This window comes from Populus euphratica, unplaced genomic scaffold (genome assembly GCF_000495115.2).
Source record: "Populus euphratica unplaced genomic scaffold, PopEup_1.0 scaffold1.1, whole genome shotgun sequence".
Classification (NCBI taxonomy): Eukaryota; Viridiplantae; Streptophyta; class Magnoliopsida; order Malpighiales; family Salicaceae; genus Populus; species Populus euphratica.
In genome coordinates this window covers 1,994,404-2,019,483 of record NW_011499845.1, presented here as the reverse complement: position 1 = coordinate 2,019,483, position 25,080 = coordinate 1,994,404, and the positions used below count along the sequence as shown (strand labels likewise).

The window sequence follows — 25,080 nt, the reverse complement described above, 5'->3', positions numbered from 1 at the left end:
TAACAAACTATTTGCAATTCTATAGCGTACAAATCCCATACGTGAAGACCTCTGCGATCCTTAAATAGCTGAGCGAGGTACAATATCAGGTAAAAAGTCATTTGAAATGGAATTGGAATTGCGGTCATACTCAGAAAAAATCTCATTATCTTGTGATCTCCTTTTAATATAGTTATATAGTGTCATTGATACAACTAAACATCCACATATTTAATACACACACACACACATATTTATCTCTAACAAAAATTACCTCTAATTATAACCACTCAATAAAAAAGCTTTATACAAATAAATTATAATAGCATAAGCAATATATGTTTTGTTGCTATTATTACATAAAAACTTGTCTGAATTTTCATCAACCAATAAAAACCAAGCACGTTTAATTTGTATTTATACTTGTTTTTAAAGAGCATCGTTTTCAATCACGGATAAAAATCTATAAATTTCCAAAACCAGTCGCCACCAAGTAGAGCACCAAATCCTCTCTTCCCTTTAGTTCCTCATTTGCCTCTTTTTCGTTTTTTTTCTCCCTCAACCTAAAAACAACACAAGATTAGGATGTAATTACCAGTGCAACGAAGCATCTCACGATAGTTGTCCTAGAACTTTGAGGAGAGAGCATAACTGCTGTTGATTAAAAGATGCCTACTGGATAATGGGCAAAAAAAGATGTTTGCCTCCTCAACATCGACAGGCTAAAAGAAAAAATGGAGGAAACTTTTGGAAAGTATCCAATGGAATTAAAGGACCTATTGCACATGGTGAACTCAGACTACTTGAATTGTTTGGAAAAGATCTTGGATGAGGATAAAGTGTTCAACAGAATCGTTGTCGAGATCAAAGAAATCAAAATAAATTAGGATCAGAGGGGAAGATGGGCTCTCCAATAGAAAAGTTTTGCAATGTTAATTAAAATTATATAGTGTTGACGAGAGAGAGGAGAACACGGCAACAAAAGGCAATTGTTTTTTACTTTTCAAAAACTGAGGTCTAACCTCAATTTTGAAAGGGGGCTCATGTGAAAAAAATATGATCAGTAATAATCAAATATTTTAAAATAATTTTTGATGTCAACCACAGTCGCAGCAGCAGGCCCAAACACCTTCTTAATGTTTGACCATAGGTTAAAAATACTCTTGCTATTAATAGTTAAAAAAAAATCAAATAAAAAATAATCAAAATATCTGAATAGCTAAACTTAGATGTTTGAAGTGATTGGCTCATGCTCCAAATTGCATAACTTATAGCGAAGTATCTTCCTTATTTTATATAAAGATACTTAAAAATGTAATTACAATTGTTTTTTATTAGAAAAATATATTAAAATAATATTTTTTTTTATTTTTTAAAAATTATTTTTAATATCAACATGTCAAAATGATCTAGAAATAAAAAAATAAATTTAAATAACATATAAGCAAAGAGTTGGAACACCTTTTTTTATTTTTATTTTTTGGTTGAGGTGGTGAACACGATCACCCCGCTGCAAGTGTTGGTGCTCCTAAAAGTCATGTCAAAAACGTGCAAGTGCTTTATCACAATGCAATTATTTATTTATAACTGGAGGGGAGGAGGCGGGGGAGACTTTTTCCATAGCGTCCCCCACACAACACATCGATACCCAAAGAAAAGTGGACCTCTACTACCTGTGATCAGTACAATTCGGGCCGGCCCATTATCCCTCTTTATCAAACTTGTCCCATCCTCCGACTTAGCTCGTGTAAAGCACTGCCCATTGATCTTGTGGCCTGTCCGTGATTTTGGCTGTGAAAGAGTCGCGAGGTGGAGCGTGAAACACAATGCTACACACACTTTTTCTTAGATGAGTTTGGGGTTCCTTTTTAAATTATTTTTTTATTAAAAATATATTAAAATAATATTTTTTTATATTTTAAAATTTTTATTTATATCAGCTTATTAAAATAATAAAAATATATTAATTTAAAGTAAAAAATAAAATAAAATAAAAAATTTCTAAAATATTTTTAAAATATAAAAATAAATAATATGAAAATCTGACTGGCATTAAAAAAGTGCACCTTTTGTAGGGGAATGGGAGCTTTATCACATGCTCCTTTTCAACTCCCTACCACAAAATTATTGACGTGACATTTATGTAACTCATACCTTCCTTGACGTGCTAGAAAAAGATGAAACATAAAACGAAAATTATTAGTTCATAATTCCATTACTCTGGAAATTTAATGAAAGTTATTGTGCCCCTCGAGCACTGCCAGTAATAATTTGTAATGTGCCTCAGCATGGATAAACCTGCCCAATTTGCTCCTAAATTTAGTCGAGCCAATAAGTAGATTTTTTTTTATTAATATGAGTGTTTAACTAATTTATATGCATCAAGATTAATTCTAAAATTTAATGATTATATAAATTTTTAGTAATTACCATATAAACAATCAAAAACTTAAACATAAAACTATAAGGAGAAAAAACTTTTTAATTTTAAATTCTTATCATTTAACTACCATAGTTGTCTTGTCTGTAAGTAGATTCTTGCATTACCTGGATGAGGAATGCGTCTCGCGCAAGAAGTTTTGGTTACCGGCTACTGTCTAGATCCATTCATTTAACAAATTCTGAATCAAAAACTGTATCAAAATCTTATTGCCTTTTTGTGAGAGCACAGGTAGCCATATTAGGTTTTTTCCTGAAATATGAAAGGGGAAAAAGCTTTATATCGAGGAACAACCCGGCATGGTCTATGGTTCTGTCTCTGTGGTGATATTTTCCCTCGGCTCCTAGACACACACACACACACTTTAGGAATAAAATCAGATTAGGATTTGCATGATCTGCATGCTTATGCTTCTTTCTTGATCCTGATCAACTTTCATAGGGCCAACTTTCTTGATGGGTGTTTACCTTTTCCGGTGAAGTTGCTCTGGTTCAATCAAATTCAATGAAATATCCCATCCTTGTTGATGAACCATCATGTCTTATCGGGAACTACCACAAGAAATATAATGCTGCCCCCACGTTATCTTATTCAGGCCCCAATTTGCTTGCCTGTGAAATGTGGTTAAAAAATAACATTATAATTACTAGTAATACTAAAAATGGTGGGGTTTTCACTATAGCCCCTCGCATTGTTTTTTTTATATACATATTTTCTTTATCTTTTTTTTTTCAATTCCAATCAAAACAAAAGGATAGGTATAAAAAGGGTAAAACATGGAAGAATAGCATGTCTAATCTGGAATTCATGGGACAAAAAAAAATTCTAGTCCTTTTATTTTTCTCCATCTTTCATTAGAGTCCCTTGACTTTTTTAAATATTTTATTTTGATTTAAAAATTTATTTATTTTATTGTTTCTCCTCATCCAGAGAGAGAGAAAAGAGAAACTCATTGAGAAATTGAGAAGAAAAGAGAAAAAAAACATTGATTGACCATGTTTCAACAATTAAAAAAAATTAATATCAATATCAAAAACTTTTATTTAAAAAAATAAGTTTTATTAAGGTATTCTTTGAACCTTCACCATGGTTGAAAGAGAAAAATTCCTCTAATTTGATTTTATATTTTTAGATTTGATTTCTTATGCTTGTTAATTGTTTTATTGAGGTTTTAAGGATTTTTTTTTTGTAAAAATAGGATTGAAAATAAAAATTTTAATAAAAAAACACATGCTTAATTTTCTAACCACCTCTCTGGTTGTCGAAACTAGATAGATAAATAATGTATTATTTATGTTATTTATTTAAAAAAATAGGGGCAAACTCTTTATCTAAATCAAGAGAAAAAGAAAAACTTCAAAAAAAGGATCTCTTCTTTAAGGCTTTCGCGCAATAACTTTTATTTTATTGGGTCAGATGCCTGGGTATGTGATATTCAATTTTAATTTAAATTATTTAAAATAAGTGTTTTTTAATTATCATTTAATTTTTTCTTGGTTTTTAAATAAGATTGTAATAATTATATATATATATATATATATTAATTAATAGGGCTTCTTTTTTTGCAAACCTAAATAATTTTTTCCTTTATTTTTATTCAATAACTTCCCTTTACATGTCTATTTTTGTTATTCTCTAATTGAATGAATAATTAATTTCAAGAAATAAAATTATTAGAACTAATCAAGTTTGATTAAATATCCTAGTCTAAATCTATCTTTTAAAATTTTAGTTTAGTCTTTAGTTGGCAATTTTTTTTATTAATACATATAATTCTTAATTTGTTCAATTAAATATGCATATTAGTTTTACTATTTGTATTAAAAAAAACTCTTTATAAATATACTTGAATATTTGTTTTTTTAACATTATTTTATCCTATCCATAATAAAATACGAGTCAACTTACATGTCCAAGTTGATTCTTAAAATTTTACTTGTAAATAAAAAAATATTAATAATGCTTGCTTGTTCATTTTTTTGAAGTTCTAAAAAAAAGAACAATTACTTCAACCTGCGTCAAAACACGTGCAGTTTTGTGGTATCATCCCATGCTAGTGACTAGAAAGAAAATATTTGGGGTTGCAAGGCATGTATTCGAACATGTGACCTACGACAATTGTACTGACAGGCTAAAAACCCAACCTACAGTTAGGATTACCTACCTGCAGAACCGTTACATTAACCCTATGCGCGAGCCTATTTATACAAGGTAGATAGGAAGGAAAGGACATTGCAGAAGTAGACGTGATATGAAGACATGAGAAATCAGGAGCCTCGTGCAAGCTCTTCATGTGCAGCATGTAAGTTCTTGAAAAGAAGATGCACTCCCAATTGCATATTTGCTCCTTATTTTCGCTCAGATGAACCTAAAAAGTTTGCCAGAGTACACAAGGTTTTTGGTGCAAGCAATGTGAGCAAGATACTGATTGAAGTGCCCGAAGAGCAACGTGAAGACACGGTGAATTCTCTAGCTTATGAGGCTGAGGCAAGGCTTACAGATCCTGTCTACGGTTGCATTGGTGCTATAGCTCTGTTGCAAAGAAAAATGGTCGAGCTACAAGTTGATCTTGCCATTGCTAGAGCTCGTCTAGCTCGGTATGCTGCCAATTCTCCTCCTATCTTGAATGATCATGGTAGCATGATACCACCCTTGGCTGAATTCCCTGCTTGTGGTGGTTTGGTTGACAGTTTTAGCCAGAGTTCATCAGATACCATGAATGATTTCAGCCAATTCCCTTTTATATTTTAATAGATTATCCCGTTTTTCGCTCTCCTATTGTTCTTGTATTGTAAATTTGAAGAACTTGCGTTTCAGGTTATGTTCCCAATCAAGAATTAAGATTTCTTTGAATTGTTGGGACCGTGGATGTTAATTGAACTGAAAATGTACTGCTTAATTAGTTTCTGCTATTTCAGAAAAAACAACCAAATCGAATCATGAATAACATCCCCGTATGCCCTGGCTTTCCTGCTGTCATCGTTTCTCCGTCGGACTGGATAGCACGGACCATTGAACATGATCAGACTCGATAGCAGAGACTATTGAGCAATCCTCGGCATATGATCAGACTAGATAGCAGAGACTATTGAGCCGTCGTAGTGACTAGAATTTCCATCAAGAGCCAACAGTGTCGCGCATTAAAACATCAAAACTGGCATCATGGAAAGCCTCCTGTAATCAGCCAGACCGGGCATTGGCTAATGATGCAACCAACCCCACAACATGCCCATCCACTTTAGTTGGTGCAATGCGAATCCAAAGCTTAACGTTGAGGCTTCGAAGGCAAGAGAGTTCATACACACTAACAGCACTTCCCCTCTGCCAGAATTGGGAGGACCCCACCCAGCTTCCAAAAGCTTTCTAGTTTTCCGATTTTTAATAAGAAAAAAATAAAAAAATGCATGCATTTATTTTTTTCATCAATGATTACAATTATTTTTCATAAAAATATCAAAACTATAATTTATAATATTCATCTTAATATTTTATATTCTGGTGATTATAGAAAATTAATTTTATTTCATTGAAATTAAAAATTATCATAGAAAAATTACATTTTGTTAGTTTAAAAATGTAAATTTTTATATGGAACCTACAATAAAAACTAAATTTATCTCACCGGCTAAATATAAAAATGTAAAAAAAATTAATATTTTAGATTTCCAAAAAATACATGTATATAAAAAAAATTGTATTGTTCGTTTTTTTTATTTAAAAGACATGTAAGAAAAATACTATAAAAAACTCCTAAAATGTGTTTTCCAAACTAAGTATAAATTGAAAAAAATAAAATACTATTTAAAAAAATTTATGAAAAACTATTACATCTGAACAAGAATTTTTTCCTACTTATTTCAAAAAAATAAAGTAGCACTTTGTGTTTAGAAGGTCCATAAATAACTTCACAGAACAATTTGATCATATAAGTGGGCATGCAGGTTTGTAAACAACCTATTCACATAGGCCACAGCCAAAGCTTCCACAGAAATTCAATTTCCACATCATTCATAAAATCTAACCAAGTTTGATAATAGTAAAGATATGAACAGTAATATATAATCATTAATTGCCCTTTTTATCCTCTGGTGTCCCATAAACATCATTTGCACGAGAGACAAGCTCAATCAGCACGGAGTGCCTTTGCTGAGATACAAGCTGATCATGTATTCATCACTGAATGGAGAATACGATGCTTAAGAATGTAAGCAACTGACACAGGTTACAGTTCGGAAGATTACAACGTACAGAAAATCTTCAGCATAACAACTTATGATGCATGCAGAATAATGTTACAGCCATGAATACGGCAGAGGTTGGTCATAATCATTCATTAAAAGCTTCAAAGTTGAATCAGTTGAAGATGTGACAGACTCGGGATGATGTGGTAGAGGACTTCCACTCTTCAGCTAAAGATCAAAGGAGGGCTTTCATGGAGATTTACACACTGGAGTCCCCTTTTGAAAATAAGATTTTTGAGCAATATCAACTACGACTTCTTCCCTGTTCAAAGTGTAAAAAAATCATTTAAATCCCAACCAGAATACAATTTAAAGTCTAGAACCAACATTGACACAGTAAGAGGATATCAGGCCAGGATTGTGAACCCAATTGTTATATATACAGAAGAAATAATTTTTGTGATAAATGCGTGCATGCCCAAGCACATGCATGTGTCTGAGTGTCGCTATGAGTGCATACACATAGAATAGCATCTCGGAGGGATGGAGGGAGGGAGACAGATCCAATGCTCAAACAAAACCCATCTTAACCACAATTCCGTACCAAATCCAATCTGATTAAAGCTAATGTCTTCGCTCTATTTAATCAAATCTGTTAAGAGTTGTATATCAATAAATAATCACGTGCATGCATGAACAGAGTACTTCAAAATTTTCAATCGAAAAAGTAAGAAATACATCATGGTTCATGTGTATGCATGAACAGCGTACTTCAAATTTCATAGTTGGAGATCAAATGCTTGATCTGGACTTTCTTCAGTTATACAACATGATGAGTACACAGAGAGCCAAGATTTGAACAACAGTTTCTGATTCTGAATGATGAAACGAGAACATTGTGATTGCAGGAAGAGGTGAGGCAAAATTCAAGATTGCCATAGAAACTCACAGGTATGAAACATTGCCCATTACCATCACCAGCAAGTACACCAAACACATCAGTCAAATTTGAGTCTTCTAAGCTCATCAACAACTTCAAATGGTATTTGGTAGCTAATCAAACTACAATGAGCAATAAATCAATATTTTGCAGGACAGGAGCATGGAGTAAATTGTGAAGCAGGTGTTTAAATAACATTAGAGCATTTCTGGTAACAAAGATCCCACTCAGGCAGGTTTCGCATTGGGACAGATTAAAAGACTAGTGGAAGTCCAATTTTACAGATTCAGCAGTTTGCACCTTCATCACAAAGGGAACTCTTTCTGGTTACTATTAAGCCCATTCAGACGTACAACCAAGTCACCTATAACAAGTTGTCTGAATCTAATTCATGTCCAAATGACTAAGAGTGACCACCCCAAAACAAACATTAGCTGAGTTACTGAGCCTGAGCCTGAACCTGATTTGAGTCAAATGACTAACTTTGACCAGCCTTAAACCCACGTTACATGACTTAAACTCCTCTACCCTTGATTGTGGGGGAAAATCCATGAATCACAAATTTCAGTGTGAACTACAAATTTACCAAAATTGTTAACTGAAGAGAATCGGTACTGAATATCCACATCCCTTGCTTTCCTAAACATACGATGGGCAGAATTACAAAGATTTGACATGAAAGTTATTTCTAACCCCCAAATTACTCTTATTTCCTCAATTCACTTCACCTAGGAACTAAGAAGTACAACCATTGGCAATTCATTAAGTAACCATTTTTAGCATGCAGCCCCTAACTAATATGTTCAAATGCAAACTACACAGTTTTTACACTCTAATGGCTGGCCATAAATCTACGGATGCAGGGCTCTCCTAAAAATGAGAAAATCTTTGCACCGCTAAAAGACTTTCGACAAAGAACCACAAGCGAGACTGATACACTAGACCTCCAATACATGCAAATGGAAGAATTTAAGCCACGAAAAAAAATAATCAAGCAATCACATTAGCAACAACCCAAGATGAGAAAACTCAATATCAGCGAACCCCAGATCAAGAAAAGACAAACAACTTCCAAAATTTATCGCGGCTGAAAGACTTCTTTTTGAGCTCCAATTGAGCATCAATAAACAAATTCATTCTTTCAAACTCAACTTCTTTAGTTAACTCCATTCTCTGTTTCTCCAACTCCATCATTTGCTGCTGTTTCGAACTCTCAATTCTCTCATATATCTCTCCAAACTTCAATATCGCTCTCGCTAATTCCCTACAGGCAGCCCAATCAGATAAATCTACATCCTCCATTCTAGGCCGTTTCTTTTTCACTCTTTCATCAACCCACGCCATATCGTCGTCGTCGTCAGAAGAGCTCTCCCCACAACTGGCCAAGCCTGGATAAACATCATTTTGAGGCTTTGTCTTTGACTTCACCGTGAAAGTAACGGAGGTAGGTTTCTTGAAAGTGTTAGTAGCATTACTGTTAGTGCCGAGGAGAGAATCGAGACGATAATAAAACGGCCAAGTCGACGGAGGGGGCTTGGATTTTTCGATCTTGTATTTTTTCTTCAATGTGTCGATTCGGTTTTTACACTGGATGTCGGTCTTTTTAGGTTTGACGCCGTTTTGCTGGTTGTTAACGGCGTCAGCGACTTCTTTCCAGTCTTTTTGACGGAGGTTACCTCTATTAAGATTTATGTAACGGTCACCCCAGGCTTCGACTAGTGTCCCAGTGGCGCCATCGCTCCAACAATCTTCGCGACCACCGTGGTAAGGCCGGGTTATGGCGGCGGAGGGGCTGGGATCCATGGTGGAAGTGGTGGTTTTGGGTGCTAAAGTGCTCCGGAGGGGGAGGGGAGTGTAGGGTAATAAGAGAAATGAAGGAATTGGAAGATTGGAAGGAGAAAGGAAAGAGGATATGGATGAGGGTGATGGCCGTGCATTGTGACCGGCGGTGACGTCAGCTCCCGTAATGGGGTTGGACGGGAAATGTTTTTGTTTTTGGACACCAATAATTGGATTGTTAATATTATTATTATCAGACTATTACATCTGCACATCGGTTTGCATTGTTGGAAGTGGAAACTTGAAAAGAAGTTTGGTAGTGGTTTTGGTTTGAGCTTTTTTGGGCCTCGATGATGTAAGATGTTATGAGTTTTGGCTAATGAAGCAATTCGAGAAAGACGATTTTAGGAGTAGGGGCTGGGCCTTGAGGCTTGACATCTTTTCAAGACCATGGTGGTTGATTCTCCCGTTTCATTTTTGAAGAGAAAGATTACCATCAAAATACATGATTAAGGTGGAATAATCGCAGCGATGTTCAATAGCCACCGCTCTAGGTGGTTTCTCCATATACACCAAGGGCCAGAATTGTTTGATCTTGGACAGTTCGCAGTTGGGCCATAAAAGAGAATTCGGCCTGTTTGTCGAACCTGTCTTAACTCTGAGTCATTGGCCTGAGCAATACTGGTAGAGGTGGGTTCATTTTGTAGTGGCAAGATGTTATAAACCCAGGGATAATCTGAGGTGTGAAATAAAAACTAACAACAGTCGAAAAGCAATAGATAGCTGCCCGTGGATTTTAAGAAACAAGCTCAGAAAGACGTTATCCAAGATGGACGGGTCACTCATCTATGCTAAGTTTTTTGCTTTCCTCTTTTCAGACAACCCGTCACGTATGTTGTTGTGCTAGATTATGAGCTGGATTATGATGGTTAAGACGTGTTTTCTGGTAGAGAAACAATCCGATGATCATATTGAATTCGGCTGGCTGGAGACCAAAACTTAGGAATCATTGATGAATTCACCCATCACACTGTCAGAGAATTCTATCAATCCAAGATTTTAATGTAGAGAATTGATTATCTTCTAAAATAAAGGAGCAATATCTATCTGTCCTAGACTTTGAAACTTTAATGGGTAAATGTTCATTAAATACTAAATTGACGACTTTCCCAGGTGGTCCAGTAATATCATCAGCCAAGCAAGAGTCCTTCCGGTAATAATTGGCAAAACACAATTTCTCATCCTATCAAAAACATTAAGTGTTCTTTAATTACTCATGTGATAATCATTAGTAGTTTACATAATTATTAATTTTAGGACTCGTAGAATTAATCGCGGTGCGCATAAACTAGCTCGAACACCCATATTAATCTAAACAAAAAAAAATATTCAAAAACATTATCGGTTCACCAAGTTAGTGGCCTAGCAATCCTAATAAAAAATTTCCTACTTTTGCATCCTAAGTTTAAACCATGGTGTATATACCTGTTATTCTCATGATATCTTATCTATTTATATTTTACTAGACTTACAAAATATTCAGTAGATTTAAAAATTAATCGTGATATGTATAAGCTGACCCAAATATCTCGAATTATATATAAAAAAAACATTATCAATAATGAATCTCTTCATTGAGATAGATATTATTGATTAGTCATGCAACACGCTTTGAAGAAACACATGTATTATCGTACAGAGGATGTTTGACATCGTGTTTTAACTTGTATTTAAGTAATATTTTTTATATAAAAAATATTAAATTATTTTTTTATATTTTGATATTTTTAATGTGTTAATATTATAAACAAAAATAATCTAAAAAAAATACTTTAATATATTTTCAAGCAAAAATAAATTTTAAAATTTTTTTACAGCACAATAACAGCTAATCAAATAAATTTTCTTAAAGACAACACCACTGTATATTTGACTTGGCATATTTATCACGTGTTTGAAGAATTGATCTTTTGGCTAAAGGAATATATATTTTTTACTGATTTTTTGAATTCAATTTTTTAAAATCAGCATTTAAAAAAATATTAAATTATTATATATACGTTGGACTGATGTGAGAGATTCGTTCTAAATTAGTCGTAAAAAAATTTAATCTCAATTATAATCAAGCCAATTTGAGAATACTTATAAATCAAATTATTGTCGATCTTTGGGGGTGTAAAAATTTGAAATTACGTCCAAAACAGAACTACAATAATACAATTAAGCCCGATATGGAAATGAATTGATATCAGATAATATTAATTATTACATCTATCCCTCCACCTTGCATACAATCCTACTTAATTACCTGCTCAACTGGGTTAAAAATTCACACAAATTCGGGAAATCTTTTCCTTTTCTTCCCGGCACACTGACATCATGCTGTGTCTTTTATGGCAGACAATTAGAAATAGTAGTTTTTCGAGTGCAACGACATTATGATTAAATTATAGAATCTTTTTTCTTAAGTATATCTTGTCGATATATGCTTTTGTGAAAAGACGTGTGCTGGGTTCAATCACAAACCCAGCTGGCAAAAAGGAAACAGGCGAAAGTTGATCAGGATCAAGAAAGAAGCATAAGCATGCAGATCATGCAAATCCAAAAAAAAAAAGGAGGAGAAGGAGAAGAAAGATTGAGCCTGATATTTAATGCTCTTATCTAATCAAATGTGGTTCTTAAAACGTTTGTATAACTTTAGAGATTTGCAACATCTTTGGTGCCATAGGCCCTTGGTTTTGACCTAAAATAATACCGCATCCTATCTAGCCTTGAAATAATTTATTTTATTTTTTTTCTTTACATTGATATTATCATCCTTGTACACGTCCTTGCATGCAAAATATTCTCCTCGTTACCTCTCTTCAAAGTCTCTGCAAGGAAGTTAAATATGTGCGGTGATGGGCGAGGGTAGGACAAAGGAATCTCTAGTTATGTCATACGTACTGTCACTGTCACTCAACTAAATGCCTTCTTGTTTGCAGATGCCCAGCTACCCAACACACTTTATAGATTTACAGAGACAGCTAGGAATATATTCTGTTAGCATCTACATTGTATTTTAACTTCTTTAGATTTTCTTTACTCGGTATATTCTGATAAACCTCAGTTCATCTAAGTGCTGACGATGTCCCCTGAAATGGGTATTCGGTTAGTTAACCGATAGTGCCTCTTGGTTTTTATCTAAGCGTTAAGGGTTTAATTAATTTCTTTTATATATATATAAACACTAACCTACACCCTTAAACATTTCAAAATTTATTTATGTGATCAAAACGTGGCAAGCCACATGCATCTCGCTCCTTTTTTGAAGCCACATTAACTGACTTTGTAACAAGCACCTTTAGTCCTTGTCCCATATCGCTGGCTTTAGCAGCTGATCGAATCCTCAGCATTCTTAACTATACAATTCTTTCAAACTCAACGTTACACATGTCAGCGTCAGATCACATATAAAACTTGGGACAGAAGTCACCGAGAATTTTATCACGGTTCATCGGATCTTCATGGAAGTACAATGCTACTTTTGGTATTCAAAGGTTTGAAATCAATAGCACGCCACTGTCGTCTAGCAATCAGGATGTATCTACATATATAGAGAAGTAGCGCATACTGATTGACTCGATGATATAAATGTGGACGCAGACCTCCCAAACTAATGTACGTAGCTTAATTTGTAATACTTGGGGCCGTTGTTGTTTTTCTATTTTCTATGGCTTTATTATCCCCTTTTTTATTCATATTGCAGAATACTAGCAAGCGAGGCGAAAGACAAGATGCCCAAGGCAACTTGGAGTGTAGCTTGTTACTCCGATTTAAGAATCATCAAAGGAAACATGGAAACTATAATTCGAATTTAGTTCTTTAATCTATATGTAAATATATTAATCCCTTAACCTTTAACCCCTTTAACATAAAACCAAACAAACCTAAATAAATGGGGTCCTTGTCATGATTTTTCAATCATAGCCTCTTTTACTCGCGTTTTGTTTGCTTAACTTTATATATATATATATTTGATGGTGAAGTGCTATTTATGAAGCGGTTTTCTCCAAAAGATCCTTACAATATTGTCAGGCCGGAAAAATTATCATATGCGAGGCACGATAACAGTTAACACTTATAAACCACAGCTAAAAAATTTTGTTAGCTGAAAATTAAAAAGCAACTTTCGTTCGTCAAAAAATAAAAAAATAAAAGGCAGCTTTCATATTTCAGCGATGTGCATCTTTTCTGATCACCTGAAAACTTAATAACCAGGGATTGCTTATCAAATTCTCTTAACAAAATAAATAGATATAGCTTGTAAGGGGCAAATAATGATATATAGTCCATATCTACCATGGGAATAAAGGAAGCTTGAGGGTGCCCTCTTTGGCTAGCACTAGCAGAAAATCTGCATGGCCTATCCAGAAAAGAAAAAAATTTCGACATTGTTTTTTTAGCCAACGCCACAAATCTTCTAGACAATACGTCCTCCACCGTCCAACATGAGGGAGTCAAATTTGCAAAAGTATACCTGTAATTGGTTTGGAGAACCTGTCTATAAGGTTAAATTAGCTGCTGGGTTCTCAAAAGAATATCGAATAATTATAAGTATCAACAGTAGCCTTGACTAGATATTGGTGATGTATAGTTGTTGGTTGTTATGATACCTGCGGCAATATTAATGAATAATATAAAAGTGATAAATGAAAAAACACAGAGGTTAATTTATCATGGTTTGATAATATACCTAGATTTACATAAATGAGAAACTATAGATTTACATAAATGAGGAACTATATTTTCATTGTCTATAAAATTAGAATTACATAAAGTGTATTTATAATAAATCCTAAACATATAAGAGATATTAGTAAATTTTAATAGTGCCCTTTTATCCCCACACCCTTAATTTATCATAATTCCTAGCAATAAAACAGTAAATTACATCCCAGAATCTTGACTGCTTTATCTGTATACATGTTCCACTCAATATCTTCCTCGTTTCGGTAGAATCAACTTAGTTAAATATACCAGGAAAGAACCGATAGTTTAGGTCCCGCCACATGCTCATTTGCTGTGAACGTGCATGTACTGTGCATATGGTGTATGATACATTTTTCTTTTTAGCCCACGTAAAAGGTCTCAAACCGAGTAAAGAAAGGGGAAAAAACAAAAAAACAAAGAAAGAAAGAAAGAAGAACGGGATGAGCATTTAGCGAGCATACACACACACACGTATCGCTAAGTGTTAGCTGGTATCCTAGATTTTGCTTTTGTCTCGTTATTTGTGATCTAGGTTAGGACAATAAAAAAGGAAGGATGGGACGTATTTTAGATATTATTCTTTCCGTAGGAGAAACTAAAGTGAAAGAAATTTTATATGGTTATCAACATGTTCAAGTGAATTGCTTAGTCATAGGCGTCCGAAATGCTTTAATCACCGTTAGAGACACTTGGGGTCCGCGGCCCCGACAGAAACCAGTGTGCCTCGCATATATTGCTTCTTGATGCCCTCGCATATAAATTTTATTTTTCGAGAAACTATAGTGCCATTATATTGCAGGCTAGCAAGATATGAGGTCCAATAATTCAATTTATCTTGCAGCTGACCCCTATCAATTAACAATAGGCCATGGTGTATGTAGCCTGGGTAGAGTTAATTGAATTTGTGAGTAATTCAGACCACAAGAGCTAGCTTAGCTAGTAGAGTCTCGGGAGATTTTATGTATTAGTTTAAGTTTGAAATAATTATTTAACATAATATTAGATTCTTGTTAATTAAATGATTATAAGTTTAAATTTTATTATTTTTTTTTATTTAATAAAATTTAAATATAAAATAGTATGAGTATATACAATTTTATTATTATTTTTTATTTAATAAAATTCAAATATAAAATACTATAAGTATGTATAAGTATGTATAAGTTAATTTTAAGTTTAAATTTTTTTTACTTAAAATAATAATATGTTAAAAATAATATAAATGATATTTTGAAATCTTATTTAATAATTTGAGATGATTTTTTAATATATACAATTATTTTAATTACTTAAAGATTAATTATTCCAAACCATGTGATTATTGCATGGCTTGCCAGTTGATACAAATGCTCAAATGACAAGGTTGATACAATCTTCATATTCAACTCTCTGATTTTTTACAGCTTCGAAATTCTGGAATTTAATTTTAATTATGATTCCAATCCCTTTAATTTGAAGAACGGATGATCAATTCAAATACTGGCTTGACAGTTGACACAAATGTTTGCGTGTTGCATAAAACATTGATTAATGACATCACACATGCATTCACACGTGTTTTGCTTTGATTACAACCGTGAACCTTGCTAACTTTTGCTGTTAAAAATAATAAATTTACCATAACTCTTAAAAGGATGGGTTCAGGTGATGGATAGAAGGTTAATTTAAATATTAAAATTATTTTTTATCCAATTAATCTTATTCACAAAGACATTCTAAATTTTATTAGAAGATTTTAATATCAAATTGAGAATAATTAAAAGACTTTGCTTATTAATTAATCAATCATTTTTATATATGTGTGTGAAGCAAAATATATATATATATATATATATATATAATAATGATAAAGATTACAAGAACAAGAACATGACTACAATAGTTTTATCAAATAATAATAATAATAATAATAATGATAAGGATTACCATATAAGAACATGACTACAATAGTTTTTTATATAATAATTTTATATATGTGCATTCTATATTACAGTATATGCACAATGGAAGTTTCCATGTGCATGATTAAAAAATATATAATGTTATCTAATATATATTTGCTCATCCTATCAAACTCCAATTTTTTCACCGAAAATAAAACAAAACTAATAATAATAATAATATCAATTTAATTAGTTAATTATATAAAAAATAAGACACCCATCTAATTTTTGAAGAAAGACCTTCTCATCAGATCTCAAGACATCTTCGCTCTTGCTACTACATGTTCTTTTGATACATGTCATCATCGTCGATAAATTGTTTTTCTTTGTTTCTTTTTTTAATCCATCATCTGCAAGCACTATTTGAACCAAATCAAGAGAGGCAGAAAGCCAAAGTAATTGACATGGTGGGACAATACCTATCCAAGCAGGGGTCCAAAACCAAAGCTGTGCGTCTTTATAAAATACTGTTCCAAATCTATGGTTGTTTGATTTAATGGGTCCACCGATGTCCCAACAAATTACTCCAAAGACTAAAATCAGCATCCTTCCTAAAATTCATTTGAACCCACCTCCAAAAGCTTGTCATCATCTTGATGCATGCAACTAGCAAGCAAACAAGCCTAATATTATACGTTAATCTTTCGTTATACATGGATACTGCGTAGACGTTAGCAACTAGCTAGACAGGTATCAGCGTCCACGTCCATCAACTCATAATCTACCCCGAAAAGAAAACTGACGATATCCAGGGAACCAACAAGGGAAAAAAGTGAGATATTAGAGAAATAGAGAGAGAGAGGTAGCTATCAATTCCGCCGAACAGACTGAAAGCAAAGACAAGCTGTTACAGTTGTTTTGATATAATTTTTTCCATAAAGTTATGCCCGGAGAATCTTGGCACAAATCTTTCACGTTAGACGTTGAAAAGATACACACGGTGGCAATAATATTATTATCAATGCTAAAAACAACAAGAAACAACAATTAATAGGTAGGCACTAGGCACCAATTTCCCCCCCTTATATGTCCCAGAGGCACCTCTTCTCAAAATGTAAGTTGTAACAACCACGAAAAAAAAGAAGTGCAAAATATGGCAAACTCTGTCCATGTCAAAGAAGTTATAGTGATCAAACCATCTGAGCCAACCCCAAGTCGTGTTTTGTCTCTCTCAGCCCTTGATTCTCAGCTTTTTCTACGTTTCACGGTGGAGTACCTCTTTGTTTTCAAGGCTCGTCCTGGTTTAGACCAAGGTGTAATCACAGCTCGTGTCAAAGCTGCATTAGCTAAGATTTTGGTGCCTTATTATCCACTCGCAGGACGTGTCAGGGCCAAGCTCGATGGTTCAAGCTTGGAGGTTGTGTGTCGAGCCCAAGGAGCGGTGTTTATGGAGGCTGTTTCTGATCACACGATTAACGAATTTGATAGGGCCCCACGGTACGTGACACAATGGAGGAAGCTCTTGTCTCTCAGCGTGGCAGATGTTCTTAAAGGGGCCCCACCTCTTGTTGTCCAGCTTACGTGGCTCAGAGGTGGAGATGCCTCGTTAGGTGTTGGTCTTAACCATAGTGTCTGCGATGGAATTGGTAGTGCCGAGTTTCTCAACTCTTTCGCTGAGTTAGCCACGAGTCGAAACCGAGTGGCTGATTTGAAGCCCAAGCCCATTTGGGATCGCCACCTTTTTGATCCCACAAACTCCTCTCGTCGTTACTCAGCCACTCATCTCGAGTTCAACCGAGTTCCAGACCTCTGTGGTTTTACAAGTCGCTTCTCTAATGAAAGACTCGCCCCCACCTCCATAATTTTCGATAAAAGATGGCTAAATGAGTTAAAGAAACTCGCTTTGTCAACGAGTAGACCTATTGGGTTAACATATACGTCTTACGAGGTACTATCAGCTCATGTATGGAGGAGCTGGGCCAGAGCTCTAAACTTACCATCAAACCAAATCTTGAAGCTTCTTTTTAGCATAAATATCAGAAACCGAGTCAAACCTAGTGTACCCAGTGGGTACTACGGCAATGCATTTGTTCTAGGGTGCGCGCAAACAATTGTTAAAGATTTGGCAGAGAAGGGTTTAGGTCATGCTGCAATGTTAATAAAAAGAGCTAAAGAAAGAGTGGATAACGAGTACGTAAGATCAGTGGTAGAAACATTGAGCCAGTCAAGAGCTTGTCCTGACTCAGTTGGAGTGTTGATCATGTCGCAATGGTCAAGGCTAGGGTTAGAGAGGGTTGACTTTGGAATAGGGAAGCCGGTGCATGTGGGTCCAATATGCAGTGACAGGTACTGTTTGGTTTTGCCTGTTTACAATCAACCGGATGCTGTTAAAGTGACGGTAGCTGTCCCAGCAAGCGTTGTTGACAAGTACGAGTATCTGGTCAAGAGTCCATGTGCTTGAGCACACTTGGGCTCATTCGTTGACCTGTTTTATTAGTTTTTGACACTCTTCTCTTCTTTGAACTGATAATTATTCCCAATCCTGCTCTAATAAGAACAGTGCTTGTAGTAGTATTAAATAGTAATCGTTAGCTTTTTCTCTTCTATCTTTTTGAGGGGTGTGGTGGTCGCGGCCGAGAAATTATCCACTTTTAACCATTATTGCCTGTGTTCACCTCCCCCGTTCAATATGAATGGAATTCGGCTCTTCTACGTTTTAAAAAGTAATTCTTGTGAGACCATTATATAATAATAACTGAACGAACCAAAAAAATCCTGAAAATTTAAAAACCTATAGTCTTAGGTTTCTTTATTCATAATCAAGGGAACATCCAAGTTCCACGTAGTTCAATTATTTTTTTGTATTATATTATCTTTATATCTCTATATGTGTAAAAAACACATTGATTACTTGTTATTTTTTCATTGCATTAATGTAATTCAGTCTTCTCTCCACTCAAATATAAGACCTATAAGATATAAATACCTTATAAATTTTTTAATTTTTATATTAATAATTTTTTCATTTTTAATATTTTTAGTACTTATAAATTTTTTAATTTTTATATTAATATTTTTTTCATTTTCAATATTTTTAGTACATATATTTTTAAAGTCTATCTCTTTAAAATATAATTATATATTTTTTTTTATCTCTTTAAAATATAATTATATTTTTTTAAAAAAATATTTACTTAAACATCTAATCATACATTCATAAAAAAAAATATTTTATAAATACATGTTACCAGCTCCCTTCATCTATTAATACAAATTACCAATTATCTTAATTAAAGAGAATAAATCAGGTTATAAAAACCAAAAAATTAACAAATCATCCGATATATAAATCTTATTTATAAACTACTTGAATTTTTTGAACTCCCATTGTTAATAAATAAATTGAAGTAAATTATACTTTGTATCTATTTTCACTGAAATAAGTTACTAGATATAGACAACTAATAGACTATCTTGCCTGTGTAAATTATAATTTGTGAGATTTCATTTTAATGATCAACGGAAGTTTGTCTCTTGATTCACACCATGAAGACCCTAGATAGCTAAAGTGTTGCTAAAGTGGGTGAATGTATAATTTTTTTTAGCTTGTTTAACACATTAATTATTGCTTGACTCATAATTTAAAGACCTTAGCTTAAACCGATGGGAGAAAACTATGCTCATTCATCAAAATTCAGGTCTGAGATTAGTTAATCATAAATCAACTAGTGCATGTATATATCAAAGAAGCAATACAGAAATGTGCCTGATTTTATGGCTGAAATACGATAGTATTTGTAGAAGTTAGATGGTGATGGGATACTTAGTTTAACCTAAATTGGTGTTTTCTCCATTTTAAAATAAGCTATAGTTTAATTATTTTTTCTTCACATTGAAGAACACATTCCATTCTTTAATATTACAATTGCTGTTTTGTCATCAACAACGCATTTTAATCAAACAAACTTCCCATTCACCAATTTTTTCTTTCATAAGATCGTTTGGTATAAGGGAGAGTGACGTGGGACTTTTCCCCAAAATATATAATATATGCAGGCATTTCCATGATTATCAGAAAAGTGCCTAAGTAATTGTATTTGGTGATGTTTTCTTTTGAACACAAGTAATAGCTAGGATGAGGGTTATGTATACATATCCAACACATGTTGCTTATTGATTTGATCATTTTAAGAACTTTCTCTTTTGAGAAGTTGATAGAGGCACGATGATTGATTCCACACATGAAGAGATGTTATTGTTCATGAGTAGCCATGGATTTTGAGTCCCGTCTACAGTTAGCCATCGACTGAACATGGAGAAGGCTTTCATGTCGGATCTATTCATAATATTCAATTGAAATTGTAACAAGTTCTTGCACGAAATGCCCACAATAATGATTAAGAAAATGATTAAGCAAATACTATCAATTTGACTTACTATTATAAATATCCCAGACCTTATTGATTAAAATGATAAATAAGATTATCTTTTGCCCGATCCACCTAAATATTCCCTTAGGCGAATCTCGAGTAAGATTTGCAAGCAATCAAGTGTGCCGAGACATATACTAGATTATTGAAACATAGCTGCCTTGCATGGGTTAGATTATTTTTTTTATAAGAAAAATATAATGCATAATTGATGATATTTTTTAAAAAAATATTGATATAATAATATATTAAATGATATTTAAAAAAATATATACTAAAATGATTGTATATTGGATAGATCTATGTTAACCTATTAAATTTGAAATCTATGTCATAAGACTATGAAAATCTAATATAAAAAAATTATAAAATTTAATTTTTAATTAATCTACTTGATGTTGAAGGAAAAATTAAAAAAAAACAAAAAAAACTACTCGAGTTAACATATTAAACCTATAACCCAGGTTATGAGATTGAGATAAACTCATAAAAAATATTATATATAATTTCTAATCAATCTAATATTGAAGAATGAAATAAAAAGAAAACTAAATTCATCCCAAACTAACTTTTCAAACCAGTGACGTTAGTCATTAGACTAAAATAATTTTATAATAAATAAATAAATAAAATATGAATCTTTATTTCCAGTAGATTCAATGTCGAAATCAAGAAAAAAAAACTAAATCTATTAAATTAGGATAAGTTCACTTGAAATAAATTTTTTAAAAAATTTAAAGTTCAATTCTAAAATAACATAATATTGAATGATAATATATATATATATATATATATATATATATATATATAAAGATTGAGTTGTTAGAGGGTGATATTGAAAAATAAAAAAATAAAAAGATAAAAAAATGAATCTAATTGACTCATATCAACTTGTTAAACCCACAACTCTAGTTAGGAACTCTAAAAATAAATAAATAAAATAAAAAGTTTAATTAAAAATATTTTCAATTAAAGAACAATAAAAAAATAAATAGAGTCAACCAATTTTAATATAATTAACTTGCGACTTAAATTATAAAATTGAAATAATTTTATAAAAAAATAAAAATAAAAAAATCTAATTTCTAATCATCTCAATATTAAAATAAAAAATTTATTAATAAAAAAAAGCATCCAAATAAAAAATTTAAATTAACTTGAACTGACCTGTTAAATCTGCAATTCAAATTATTAACATAACAATAAATCTATAAAAACAGATAAAAAAATTATAAAGTTGTACTTCTAAGAGATTTAATGTCAATGATTAAGAAAACTAAATTTATAAGATTGATAAATTTTTTAATAAAAAAATAAATTTATGAAGTGGGATTTCAAAACAATATAATATGATAAAATTTAAAAAAAAAACAAAAATTAGATTGTGGAAGGATTAGTTTTTTTTAAAAAAAAAACAAAAAGAAAAGGCTTCTTTTTTTTTGGTGGTTGCTCGCGGGCCAATCAGACTCCAAACAACCTTTTGCGGTAGTAACGAGGCCCAATGTCATTGAAGAACAAAATGGACATGGCAGTTCAGGGAAGCTCACCTATACTGCGCCATGCATATATCTCTTTCCCCTTTGAAATTAGCAGTTAAGAAAGAGAAGCACACGTCCATATGGACCTCGAATATTTTCTACGGTGTTGCGCGGCACAAGTACCGGGTTTATGTTGTTGCCTTCTGCTGTTCTAAAAACTTGTATAGAAGTCTGATAGAATAATTTTTGTTTGGAAAAATATTAATATGATATATTTTTTATTTTTATGTTACTACATTACAATAATAAAAAATATTAAAACAATATTAATTTAATTTTTTTTAAAAAATAAAATTTAAAAAATTGTGGTCAACCGCACTCCCATCGTTGCCTAAAAAGAGCACTGATGCTAAGTATCATTAATGGGTCATCGATAGTGTTAACTCAACAAGGCAGACACAACAACATATTGTAATTTTGTCCAATTTTATGGGCGAATTATTGGGAATTATCTATTCGTGAGGTCATGAATTCGTGACATTTAGCTTCTTCTTCTTCTTCTTTTCTTGCAAAAAGAGAAAATAACAGGTGAATTGAAAAGCAGAATCATTATAAGAAGATTTCTTAGAAATGCAGGGGAGGGAAAGGCTATCTGGACCATAAATTCAACCATATCTATGCGCGTATGAATAATAATAAGTGCATCAGTATAAAATTTAAACAGATTACACATCTGTAGGGAATCTGTTACTGATTCTATGCCTGACATCTGCATGGATGAAAGGTTGAAGGATGATGGGGCTATGTATTCGAAAGGTCGCCCTACCATTTGATTATCCGTAGCTGATAAACAGAGGATTCGGCTTCTATGGGACAGAGCCCTAATTTTCAAGATATTAGGGAGACGCATATTGGATAAAATATATTATCACCAGTTTGCGGAAACAATGGAAGCTTATGCAGGATGTGGTGCCGGCGGATTTGGGGAATGATTATTACCGGCAATTTTTAGTGTGAAGAGGATTACAGAACTGTTTAGTTTGGGCGTCCTTGGGTGGTGGCTGACCATATTCTGGTTGTCATGGAATGGAGACAAGTTTTTTGTATCTTTATGAGGCATCAATTGATAAGGTAGTTGTATTGGTCCGTATTCCTGGTTTATTCACCCAATATTATGATAAGCTAATCCTTGTATTGGAAGAGGTTGCGACAGCCTTTTCGAGATGACGAATTTACTGAGCTGAGTTCCAGGGATAAATTTGCTCGCATTAGTTTTGAAATTGATCTAAATTAACCCTTAAAATCCCAGCTCAAAAGGCGCTTTGACGAGTTGAACATGAAGGTTCACACCTTGTCTGTTTCAACTGTGGACAGTATGGGCACAAAAAAGAAAAGAAAAAAGGGCTGCTGTATTGGTAAGGATCCAGTTTATGAACATGGAGTTGGCAATATAAACCAAGTCCAGATCCTGAATACCAGGGTGGCGCCACCGGTGATCAGGGGAGGTGGTGGAGCCATTTGGATCCTGTATGTTAGTGCAGAGAAATCATCACGGAAGAGGGAATAATGGCGCGGGCGCCGGGATCGAAGAGAAAAAATAAATTTTCAACTTATAATAATATAAATTATATTTTGTATTTTATTTAAAAACTTAAGTTTTTAAATTTAATTTATTTATTAATATTATATTAGAAACTTGATTATTAGCGGTAACAAGTTTAAATTTTACTAATTTTATTTATTTAATAAAAATTAAATATAAATAATATAAATTGTTTAAATTTCAAGTTAAAAAAACTTTAACTTAAGAAAATATATAAAAAATTGAACTTTTAGATTTAATTTTTTCTTAGAAATCGAGACGGGGGCGGAGACGGGGGCTCTGATATGGCAACTGCTGGAACTCCATTTGTGATGAGGTGGAGCGGCTTATCAGATATAATTTCTTGTGAGATGCAATGGCGGATCACTAGAAGATTCATGTAGTTAGTTTGGATAAGATTCGTCAACTAAAGGATTTAATTACGCGTAATGAATGAAGCTTTCATTATGCGGTTGGGGTGGAAAGCTGGTGATTTCTGATACCGATGCTTTGTGGGTAAGAGTGTTAAAAAGTAAGGTATGCCTGGATCCCTAGGTTCGGAACTGAGAGCGCAGCCAGGCGCCTTTCCTCTTCGGCGTGCTATTTGTGGAGTTTCTGAATTAGTTAGAGAAGCAAGTGAATGGCTCATGGGTATTTTTGGGCTGATAGATGGGTCATGGGTCCTGCTAAACCTTCGGCTTGTTTTGCACATGGTAGTATTATCATGGAGAGTACTGAATTTGTTTATAAATGTTGATGGTAAATGGAAATGGAGTTTATTTGAGCGGCCACCGCTAGTGGAAATATGGAGTTTATTTGAGCAGCCACTGCTCGTGGAAATTGTATCAAGTGTAACGGCTATGTTTCCTCATCCTTCAGAAGCTGGTGAAGTTCGGTTGAGCTGTAGTCTTAACTTATTGTGGACTCTTTTCTACTAAGTCTGCAAATGATTTTTTGTTAACGATGGTGGATTGGAGAGTGATAGGATTTGGCTGTCAGTGTAGAAATGGGAGGCTCCCCGGCGCATTTGGACTCACCTATTGTCGATGGCTCTGGGAAATTACAGACTGACGGGCTTCGGTTCCATAAACGTTTGACTAAGAACCCTTGCCTTTTGGATTTTGCACAGACAAAGGAGAATATGCTTCACGTTTTTTGCGATTGCTGGCGGGCTAGAACAATTTGGGAGAGGCTGGTAGATCAAGATAAATGGGTTGGATTTTCTCAAGGTTTATCTGAGAATTGGTTTTTGCGTAATCTGGAAGCAGATTTTAATAGTCAAGGTGTGACTCGGTGGCGGCTTCTTTTTGGAGTAACGGTCTGGCAGCTATCGAGGTGGAGGAATGATCGATGTTTCAACACTGAGGTCTTTGCTCGTGATCCTGCGGGAGTTATTCTTGATTATGTCCTAGAGGTCGAGCTTGCCTTTTTGAATAATAAGAATTTGGGGCGTGGCAGTACTTGAGAAAAATGCCCGGTTAAGTTGGGAAAGACCAGCTGATGGATCATGTCAGGTGCATCAAGGAAGGGCTGCTGCAGGTGGGTTAGCTAGGGATGCCGGCGACAAATTAGTGGCTGCTTTTGTAGTGAACATGGGCATTTGTTTCTCTCTACAAGCGGAACTTTGGATGGGGTG

At 33.5% G+C, this 25,080-nt stretch overlaps 3 protein-coding genes across 3 annotated transcripts; 2 read left to right on the top strand and 1 right to left on the bottom strand.

Moving 5' to 3' along the window:
- The first annotated feature begins 4,635 nt into the window (after nt 1–4,635).
- On the top strand, nt 4,636–5,272 carry LOC105108332 (LOB domain-containing protein 21-like). Its single transcript, XM_011002642.1, has one exon. The coding sequence runs from the start codon at nt 4,679–4,681 to the stop codon at nt 5,168–5,170; it is 492 nt and encodes a 163-aa protein (XP_011000944.1). The 5' UTR covers nt 4,636–4,678; the 3' UTR covers nt 5,171–5,272.
- Nucleotides 5,273–6,539: 1,267 nt separating this feature from the next.
- LOC105108259 (sequence-specific DNA binding transcription factor) lies at nt 6,540–9,574 on the bottom strand. The gene has a single exon (XM_011002532.1). The coding sequence runs from the start codon at nt 9,341–9,343 to the stop codon at nt 8,591–8,593; it is 753 nt and encodes a 250-aa protein (XP_011000834.1). The 5' UTR covers nt 9,344–9,574; the 3' UTR covers nt 6,540–8,590.
- Nucleotides 9,575–17,070: 7,496 nt separating this feature from the next.
- Nucleotides 17,071–18,609, top strand: LOC105108185 (taxadien-5-alpha-ol O-acetyltransferase-like). Its single transcript, XM_011002427.1, has one exon. The coding sequence runs from the start codon at nt 17,108–17,110 to the stop codon at nt 18,413–18,415; it is 1,308 nt and encodes a 435-aa protein (XP_011000729.1). The 5' UTR covers nt 17,071–17,107; the 3' UTR covers nt 18,416–18,609.
- Nucleotides 18,610–25,080: the final 6,471 nt, after the last annotated feature.

Bases quoted from the DNA above. Each gene is read 5' to 3' on its own strand.
- LOC105108332 (XM_011002642.1), top strand. From the start codon at position 4,679: ATGAGAAATCAGGAGCCTCGTGCAAGCTCTTCATGTGCAGCATGTAAG.
- LOC105108259 (XM_011002532.1), bottom strand. From the start codon at position 9,343: ATGGATCCCAGCCCCTCCGCCGCCATAACCCGGCCTTACCACGGTGGT.
- LOC105108185 (XM_011002427.1), top strand. From the start codon at position 17,108: ATGGCAAACTCTGTCCATGTCAAAGAAGTTATAGTGATCAAACCATCT.